This window comes from Apteryx rowi, unplaced genomic scaffold, assembly GCF_003343035.1.
Source record: "Apteryx rowi isolate R43461 unplaced genomic scaffold, aptRow1 scaffold_7, whole genome shotgun sequence".
NCBI lineage: Eukaryota > Metazoa > Chordata > Aves > Apterygiformes > Apterygidae > Apteryx > Apteryx rowi.
The window spans coordinates 7,237,514-7,247,190 of record NW_020450982.1 but is presented as its reverse complement, the minus strand read 5'-3'; the positions used below and the strand labels follow the sequence as shown (position 1 = coordinate 7,247,190).

Genomic DNA, 9,677 nt, shown 5'->3' with positions numbered 1-9,677 from the left:
CTCTTCCCACCTGGGGGCCAGCTGATGCCCACCCAGTGCTGAGTCAAGCTGTAGGGTCTTTTCATGCATCTTCCTAGGTGAGTGTCCTGTTTGAACACCACACTCTAACATGAGTCTTTTTGGCAACAAAACATTTCTCTCAAGTTTAGCCTGGGATCTGCTATGATGCTAGATGCCTCTCTTGGGAGCTCCTGTCTGGGCAGGCAGTCATTGTCCTGTGCTTGTGCAGTTTGTTATACTGACAGCAACTGGGCTTGGTCTTTAACTTTAGTTTCCTAAGCCATAGGTGTGCAGTCAAATTAGTCATCTAGTCATCCTCTACAGTCTGTGGGAAGTAAGGGCTGTTCCTCCAGAGCCTGTTACCCCATCCCAAGGTAGGTGCCTAAGTACCATATCTGGCATTTGTCCGCCTGGGAAATAATGTTTTGTTTTTCCCCAGATCATGTTTCAAATGTGTTGATACCAATGTGATTTCCCATGCCGGCCTCCATTACTATCTGGTGTCAACTGCAGCCATTAACAAGCATCCTCTCCTCCCCCATCACTGAGCTCCTTAGTGAAATGGTAACTCAGACCGGCCCCTGAGGTCCCATGTGACTGTGCAGCCCAATGACATGCGCCGCTGGCCTTGCACCTTGCAGAGCCAAGGCCACTGCGGGGAATGGTGTGTGAGGCAGCACCGCTGGCCTCGCTGAAACAAAGGTTATGCTTCTTGCTTCTCTGACTGCAGAGCCCATTAGCCGGATGGAGAAGGAAGTGGGATTGGTTTGACAAAATTTGACCATGACAAATTGGTGTTGGCTGTTCCTCCTCTCCTCTCTGTGCCCTGGGGCTGGTGGTGCTGTCACCTGCTGCTGCAGGGTCAGAAGGCAGCAAGCCCACCCCTGCAGCGCAGTGGGGAGGTGTGTGCGAACACTGGTGAGGTGGCAGTCCCCGAGCCCTGGATGGTGCTCCCCAGGGACACTGCGGTCCTGCACCACAGCCGACAGTGGGTCAAATACCCCTCCGATCCAGCCGTGGCCTCTCCCTGCTGTGGCCTGGCTGCACAGCACCCTGTTGTGGTGGCAGATGGGCACAAAGAAGAGTGGCTTTGTGGGACCCTACTGTGGTCCTGCATTTGTGTCACATGCATGTAGCCAATGCTCTGCATGTGCGTGTGTGTGTGTGTGTATGTTGGGGGTGTCTGTACTGCAAGTCCGAGGTGGAGGCTCCTCTTCCCTCCCTTTCTAAGGGCTACTTTTGGCTTTGGGAGCAGATGCAGGGTTGGTCTGGGGGAGTAGAGAGGAGCTCTGGGGCTCTGCCCAGGTGCTTCAAGCATGACTGCAGCTCTTGCAGTTGTGGTGTGGCATAAGGGCCATGGCATCCCAATCCCTGCATGTGCTATGGCACCATGAGTGTCCGTGCAGGCCCTGCCAATACTCCCAATGACTGTACCCCTCGTCCTGGGAAAGCCCCAGGGATGGTGCTGCCAGTCTGTGCAGAGCAGACCTGCCTCAGCAGCGCCAGGGCCCTGCAAAGGGCAGTGCGGGGTGGAACGACACAGACCTCCCTCGCCCCATGGTCCCTGCGTGCTGGTGGGAGCAGGGGCAGCGCAGGGCACGTGGCCCTGGCCGCCTGCATGTGCCCCAAACGGGGGCCTCACTCATTTCTTGGGGGGTTGTTTTTCTTCCTATTCCAGCCTCCCAGTGTGCCCGGTAGCCACAAGGGCAGGACGTGCTGCCTATCTGATAGGAGCAGTCTCTCTTGGCACTGCGGCTGGCGGAGAGGCCGCAGCGCGGTGGTTTCAGGCACGGGGAAGTGCCGGCGATGGGGGCGGAGGGAGCCTTTCAGCCAGGCTTCCTGAGCAGCAAAGTTGACACTTCCCAGATAAAGGTATCGCCTGTAGGAGCTCCAGCAGCAAGTCAGGGCACTGGAAAGAGCAGAGCTGGGGCACGCGCTGCCCCATGCCCCGGGGCAGCTCCACACGGGGCAGGGATGGCCACCTGGCTGCACCAGGGGTGGCTTCTCTCCCTGCTTGCAGAGGTCCTGCTCAGCCTCCTCAGCCCAGCTTTGCCCCCTGAGCCGGTGACATCTGAAGGTAGGTCCTAGGGGCTTGTTTTCTTCTGCAAAGGATGAGCCAGAGGGATGTGGTGTGCTGTGCCTGTGGATGGAGCAGCGAGCACCCCAAGAGCAGCGGGGTATGTGCAGGGTTAGGGCCCCTGCTCCTCCCTGCACTGCAGAGAGCGCAGAGAGCGGCCTGGCACCTGATGGAAAGGTTTTGAGGGATGTGAGTGGGACTGCAGCTGTGCAGATGGCCAGGCACGAGGGTCAGGGTGAAAGGGGGTCTGTGGGGTGCTCGTGGCCCCTGGGTGGGAGCAAAGAGGGTGAGCTGGGGTGGGCACTTGGGGTGGGCGATGGAGTCCTGATCTCACCCACAGGACAACCCGGTGTGCCTGGAGGAAGGGGGGGTCCCTGCTGCCTGCAGGAAGGACCAGGCAGCCCCAGAGCAGCCCTTGCGAATGGCAGCACACAGCCCCAGGCCTGGCTCCCAGCCCTGCGGGCTCTCTTGGAGTCACGCTGCTCCCTGCCCCATGCAGGTAACAGAAAGGAGCTCTTTGTTCATTCAAGCCAAGCCAAGGCTCTTGGTGTTATAATGACAAGGTTTGAATAAAATTCAAACTAAAAATCTGAAGGCACAACTCTAGACCATGGGTGACACAGAGGCACCTGCCCAGCTAATCCCAGCACCCACGTGCCAGCCTTGCAGCACGTAGCAGCTTTGAGAGCTATTGGCCTGATGTGACCTTACTGTCTACATGAATTTCTTCAACTCTGCCTTTAGCTGTCCCAAGCCTGGCTCACTGCTGCTTTGCAGTACAGCTTTGCAACTTCATTATACTTTAGGTCTGTCCACACTTTCTGGGGTCTGCCCACCCCATCCCCCTTAGACCTTTTAAGACTTTCTGTAATACCATAAAAAGTATTAACTGAACAAAATTCTGTTGTTCTTGCACTCATCCTTTCAGACCCCACACATGATCTCTGACCAGACTGCTACAGCAGACTCAGGAATATGACACTTGGCCCAAACTGCTGTTTTAAGTTACGCCCTTAGGAGCAGTGCCTCCCCTGCGAGCAACCGCAGCCCCTGGCCTGTCCTGGCTGCCCACCATGGCTGTAGGAAGCTGAGCAAGAGAACTGGACTTGGACACCACAGCAGCCTGGGGCAGGGGTGGGAGAAAGGACAGGGCTCATCCTCCCTCTGCTCATGGCCTCGGCAGGGTCATTTTGCCCTTAGACCGCTGCTGGCTGAACAGCGTTATGTCTAAGCATCATTCACATGGATTGCCCTACTGTACAGCGAGTTTTGTTGAAGGAAATTGCCAGCATTGAGCGGAGTTGCTCCATAGGACTGGCAGGAGCTCCCACCAGTACCGTGGGATGGAGCACGAGCAGAGGGAAGCAAGTCCCCCATCCCCCAGCACAGCCCGTCATGGCCAGGAAAGGCCTGGTGCTGGCRCAAGACGCAGGGTGCCTGGCTGGGCAGGGCAGGATGGGGCAGGAGGGTGTGGAAAGGGAAGAGCAGGGCAGGAGGGAGAATTACAGCAAGGAGGCTGTGGTCTGCAGCGAGAGAGGAAGGCAATGCTGGGCCAGGAAGGGAGGAACGGGGCTGGGGGGTCAGGGCAAGGGGGAGCAGGGGGACACTGGGAGAGTGGCAAGGACATCAGGGACTGTCCTTGCTCTTGTGCTCACTCCCTTCGTCTCGTGGTGGCACAGCCAGCTGCAGGGCTGCGCAGGGGGCTCCAGAGCAGAGAAAGGGCACACTCAGCACATGGAGCAGGCCAGGCGACGGCACACAGCTTGTTGTGGTGTCCTCCAGCTGAGGGCAGCTCCTGGGGGGAATGGGGCATTTCCTGAGAGGAGGAAGGCTGGGGCAGACCCCAGGCCAGAAGCCATGAGAGAGAAGGAGGATGCTGGAGTGGTGATGGGGAAGCAGTGAGGCAGGCCGCATCAGCTCTATTCCCTGCATGACATGTCTGCGTCCCGCAGGGCTGTCCCCTTCTCCATGCCAATAGGGACAGGCCCTGGCATGCCAGCAGAGTGACTGGGGCTCAGGAGGGAGGTCCTGCTGGGTGCAATGCTGCCTGCTGAGGTGTCCCACACAGGCTCTGCTCTGCTTTATCCCTGAGATGACAGGGAGGGCGACTCACCAAGTGGGCTGGAGAAGCCCACACCTCACTGAGCTGCCCCCCGATGGGGTGCGAGCAGCCCCTGCGCGCAGGACAGCAGCCGGGGAGTGGCTTGGGCAGCTGCCCTGTGTGCCCCTATGCCAGCCCCAGGGCCCTTTCCCTCTCCCCTGGGGCCTGCTCCTCCTTATCTCACTTCCGCGCGCCTTTCCGCAGCCAGCGCTATCACCGGCGCGAGCAGGGCAGGGGGTGCTTCCCATTGATCTCCAGGCCTGGCCAAGCCTGGGCCAGGGCCAGAGCCCCACTCCGACCGCAGAGCTATTTTGGGATGTTTGTTTGTCCCAAAGGACCCCACGTGCTGAGGAAGGGGGAGCAGTGAGGCCTGGCCAGCGGGGCCCTGTGCCACCAGCCAGGAACCCCATGCAAACTGGCAAGCAGGCCCATGTGCTACGTCCCTCCTGTGGTGTCATGGCTGGCAAGGAGGACGTTCGCACCCACTCCCTGGCCCCGGGRCAGGCACAGCCATGCTGCCCCAAGCTCCCTGCAGAGGCGGGCCTCGGGGGTGAGCTGGCATGGGACATGGAGGGGTACACGTGCAGGACAGGGTTGTGCCCAGGGGCTCCTTCATGCCCACTCTCCTCCCAGATGCTGCGCTCCTGGATGAGGTGCCTGAGGACATCCTCTGCTTCTCCCGCTCCTTCGAGGACCTCACATGCTTCTGGGATGAAGAGGAGGAGGAAGAGGCCACGAGCGGGAAGTGCCACTTCTACTACTGGTATAGCAGGTAGGACGTGGTGCTGATGCTACCCCAGCACAGTGTGTGCCATGGGAGCTGTGCCCTGTCTGTCTCAGCATGTGCCAGGTGGGGCCCTCCATGGCCATCCCCCAAGTGCAAGGAGAGGCTGGAGAGCCTGCTGCAAGCTACAGAGTATTTATTGCATGCCCATGGCAGGGCTGGGACTGCTGATGTCCCAGGTCTTGCCTCAGTCTCACTGGGAAGGTGCCCTGTGATGGACTGGGGTGCAGAGAAGGAGCTGGTGGCACCTCTGGCTGCTAAGGTCTTGATGCCATGTCCCAGGACCCTTCTCCTCCAGGCAGGACCCCCAGACAGGACATGCTGGAGGGTCCCTGACTCTCTGTTCTCCAGGGAGGTGCCCAAGGCATGCACAGTTTCTACGCAGAGCCGTGGGGCCAGCAGGATGCGGCATGTCTGCGTGTTTCCCAGCCAGGACGTGCGACTCTTCAGCCAGCTCTTCATCCTCATCGTGAATGCCACCAGCAACCAGACCAAGTACTCRCGGGAGCTCAGCGTGGACGCAGTGGGTGAGTTCCTCCCATGGTGCAGCACCCACACAGCAGCAGCTGGCCTCGGCCAGGGCTCCAGGATGCTCCTTGGACTCCACTCTCCATCCTCCCTGCCCCTCTGCCCATCATAGTCCTTGATGTGGGCAGGCTCGGACTAGCCCCACATGGCGCCAGCCTGCAGCAGTCCCTGCAGGAGCTGGCAATACCCTGGGTCCTGCACCTGGGGTGACAGCAGGGTCTCCTCCAGCTCCTCAGCACAACCCAGCGGGGCCATGCCTGTGCAGGGGCTGCTGTAGGAGGGCCAACACTCTGGCATCTTCCTTGCAGGTCTCATTGCTCCACCAAGGAACATCACAGCCACCTGGACTGGGGTGGCAGGGCAGCTGTGGGTCACCTGGCAGCCCCCACTTGAAGACTACCTGAACTTCTTCCTCTACGAGGTCCGTTACTGCATGGAGGGCTCTGGGGAGGCACCCTGCAGCGTAACACTGGACCCCAGTGGGCAGCACACTGGAGACCCACTGGTCCTCCAGGCCAGCAGCACCCAGGTGCCCACACCTGAAGGAGCTGCAGCCTCCCCAGGTGCAGGGCAAGTATGTACAGGGGCCAGGGCCGGGCAGGGGCTCAGGGGCCATGGCTGCTCCTCAGCCTCACCCCTCTCCTGCAGGGACTGGTACAGACCGACAGCTGGGTGCTACTTCGGGACCTGCGGCCTGGGGTGAGGTACCACATCCAGGTGCGCAGCAAGCCTGACGGCCTCTCCATGGATGGCATGTGGGGCCCCTGGTCCCAGGCAGTGGCTGCAGAGACACCCCACTCCTCTGGTGAGTGGCTGTCCCCACTGCCAGGGCTCTGCACGAGACACTGGACCAAGCACAGCGCTGAGCCCAGTGGGGAGGGCGCACACACCCCAGGGGAGTGATGGTTGGCGGGCTTGGGGGTGGGTGAGGTGCAGCACCCAGGCGCTATAGGTGCTCAGGGTGAGGAGAAGCAGCCCTCTCCCTGCCTTGGCTCCTGTGCTCTTGCCTGCCCAGGAGACATCGGCCTGCTCTGTACCACCCCTGACCTGCAGCACGTGCGCTGTGAGTGGAGCTGGGACCCCGCAGATGCCAGCAGCTCCCATGAGCTTTTCTACCGGGCACCCCAGAGCAGGGCTGGCAAAAGGTAAAGGCATGCCTGGGATGCGGCACTCATGGGCAGGGGGAGTGCACCCTGGGGACTGCCGCCTTGCATGGCGCTGTGTCTGGCATTGTGCCCCCCACACTGTGCCTTGCCTCACGCAGCTGTGCCCTGCCATGCTGCAATCTGCCTCACACCATGCCACCTGCCCACGCACACCGCACCTCCCACAGCCACACCAGGCCCTGCTGACTCTCTGACTTGGGGCTGCCCTGGCTTTCCTGGACAAGGGCAAGAGAAGTGAGGCAGTGCTGGCCTGATGGGGACAGCAGTGGCTTTGCTCCAGGAGAGAACCCCACAGTCAAGCAGGGCTGGCAGAGGGTGAGGACAGCAGGGCTTTGGCCGAGGGGCTGACGTGCTCCCTGCTCCCTCCGCAGGGAAGAAGCATGGCAGCGGTGTGAGGCAGTGAGCGTGGGGGCCCAGGGCACCCACACCTGCACATTTCAGCCCAGGGCTGGCAGTGCCATCTCTGTCCTGGTGAACGTCACCTGGCCCCACACGCGGCCCACGCTCAGCTACTTCAGGGAACCCTTCTGGTTGCACCAGGCTGGTGAGTCCCAGCACCGATGCTGCCCATGGCCGGCTGGCGGGAGGCCCTTCAGACTCCAAGGGAGCAGGGTCCCCTGGCAGTGACATGTCCTTGTCTTCACAGTGCTCACAGATCCCCCACAGCTTCTGCAAGCCACGGTGGTGCAGGGCCGGCTGAGCCTGCAGTGGGTGCCACCCCTAGAGGAGCTGGGGGAGCAGCTGGCTTATCAGCTCCGCTACTCTGTGGAGAATAGCCACGACTGGAAGGTAATGGGGTGGGCAGGCACCCTCTGCTCGCCACAGCTGGGACTCTCCCGAGCAGCCCTGGCCCCCCTCTGCTGCTGGTACTCATCCCCTGCGTGGGGTGAGGCAAGGCAGACCCTAGTCCTAGCTCTGCCCTTTTGCAGCCCCACAGCAGCTATCATCTCTAATTCAGCTCTGCCCTGTAGGTCTTGCAAGTCCCACGGGCAGCCAGGAAAGAAGTCCTGGACCTGCGCCCTGGCGCTCGCTACCTTGCCCAGGTGCGAGCCCAGCCCAGTGGGCCATGGTACCAGGGCAACTGGAGCGCCTGGTCCAAACCTGTTGTGGTTGATGCCATGGCTGATGCAGGTAAGGGGTAGGACAGGAGTGGAGGCTGTGGCCGGATGAGCCATAGGGCAGAAGGCTGAGGATGTTGGAAATGGGATGTGGAGCACTGGGCAGAGGGTGACAGGGCTGTGAGGGGCACAGGGCTGTAGGCCTGGGAAGCTCTGCCGTCTCAGTGCTCCTCCTCCAACCCAGGCTGGATCATCCCAAGCATTGCGGTGGTGCCACTGCTCTTCACAGGAATGCTCTTGGGCCTGAGGTGCACCTTCCCCTCCCTGTATAGGTAAGGCCTGACCCGCATGCACCTCCTGCCTGCACCTCCTGCCTGCACCTCATTGGGGTGGGTGCAGCACAAGGCCTGAGCACCCCATCCCATGGGCTCTCCCCAGGCCAGGGCACACCTGGGCTGGGGTTTGCCTTTGACACCCCTCTTCCTCCCGCCCAGCAGCGTGAAGCAGAAGCTCTGGCCACCTGTCCCAGACCTGCACCGTGCACTGGGCAACTTCCTCAATGAGAGCAGCAAGCACAGCCAGGTGAGGATGCTGCAGCAGGGTTCACAGGGTAGGGAGCTGGCTTGGCTCCAACACCTCACTGTGACACCCTCTGCTCTACAGCTGAGCCCTCTCCAGCAATCCCAGCCAGAGGAGCACCTTCCCAGCCTCCCTCTAGGAGCTGGAGAAGAGTGCACAGGGCCCAGGAAACAGCTCCTGAGCCCCCAGACTGCCCACAGGGACCCCAAGCCCACAGGGCCCAGCTGTGGCAATGGCTTGGCTCCAGGGACAGAGCTGGAGCATGGCTCCCCTGGGGCACCTCAAGGGACCCAACATGGCTCCCCTGGGGCACCCCTGCTGCGAGAGCCACTCCAACCACGTCCCCTCTCTCCCACAGGCCAACGCCTTCTACAAGCAGCCCCCGGAGGACGCTGTGCTGCCCTGCCTGCTGGAGGTGCTGCCGGACCGGYGGGCCGCAGAGTTGGCCGCGCCGCCCAAGGGGCCGCAGGGGCGGGAGGAGGCCGGCGGCCCCCCGCAGGAGTACGCGGCCGGCAGGCTGCCCGGCGGCCTCCCGGCCAAGCGGGGCCCGCCCTGGGGCTCCGCGGAGCGCCCCGCGCCCACCACGGACATCGCCAACCAGTCCTATCTCCTCATGAGCGGCTGGGAGCCGCGGGGGCCGCCCTGAGCGCGGCCCGCGGGCGCCTCGCCTCCCCGCTTGTGCCATAAACGAGACGCGGACGGACTCGGCCTCCTCTCCTTCGCGGCGCCCGCGGCTCCTGCCCGCTCGCGCGCTCCCCCCCTCATCTCCTCTGCCTTTCCCCTGCCCCCCCCGCCCCACACTGCCCCCAGCGGCCCCGGTTCGCAGTGCCCGGCGGCTCGGGCCCAGCGCGGAACCGGCTCCCAGGGAAGCGGAGCGAAGCGGAAGACAGCGAAACACCCTCCCCTCAGCCCCTCGCCACCCTCCGACTGCCGGCCTCGGGGCCGCCCAGCGGGCAGAGCCCCGCCTCGCCGCGCGGCGCAGCCAATCGCGACGCGGCGCGCGGCGGTCGCCATGGCAGCGCGCGGCGGTTGGGTTTGAAGAGACCAATGGGAGGAGCGGCCGCGCGGGGTTTAAATGCGGCGCGGAGCGGGGCTGCACGAGCCTCAACCGGAGAGCGCAGGCGGTGAGGGGGCAACAGGCGGCCACCCGCGGTGGGGGAGGGGAATCGGCACCCCGGGGCGGGGGCCCGAGGGGAAGGGGGGCCCTGAGGGAGGCCGAGGGGAAGGGGGCCCTGATGGAAAAGGGAGCGGGGGGCGAGGCGGGGACCCGGCGCGGCCCGGGCCCGCCCCGGCCTCAGGCTCCGAGTCCGGCTCCGAGTCGGAACCGCCGTAGGAGGCGATCGCGGCGATCGCCGCCGACATCTTGGCGCGGGGGACGACGGGA

General features: G+C 62.8%; 1 protein-coding gene across 3 annotated transcripts; it reads left to right on the top strand.

The window, feature by feature from the left end:
- Positions 1-1,767: 1,767 nt before the first annotated feature.
- MPL (MPL proto-oncogene, thrombopoietin receptor) lies at positions 1,768-8,996 on the top strand. 3 transcript variants are annotated; one of them, XM_026086842.1, is made up of 13 exons: positions 1,768-2,077; positions 2,418-2,576; positions 4,812-4,950; positions 5,314-5,489; positions 5,799-6,064; positions 6,139-6,295; positions 6,506-6,635; positions 7,028-7,200; positions 7,303-7,445; positions 7,628-7,787; positions 7,959-8,046; positions 8,212-8,296; positions 8,652-8,996. In XM_026086842.1, exons 1-13 carry the CDS (start codon positions 1,807-1,809, stop codon positions 8,937-8,939), a joined length of 2,235 nt encoding a protein of 744 aa, XP_025942627.1. In that variant the 5' UTR covers positions 1,768-1,806; the 3' UTR covers positions 8,940-8,996. The 3 variants fall into 3 exon arrangements, with proteins under 3 accessions (XP_025942627.1, XP_025942626.1, XP_025942630.1); XM_026086841.1 differs by having other exon boundaries at positions 1,769-2,077; positions 8,209-8,296; XM_026086845.1 differs by lacking the exon at positions 2,418-2,576 and having other exon boundaries at positions 1,773-2,077; positions 8,209-8,296.
- Positions 8,997-9,677: the final 681 nt, after the last annotated feature.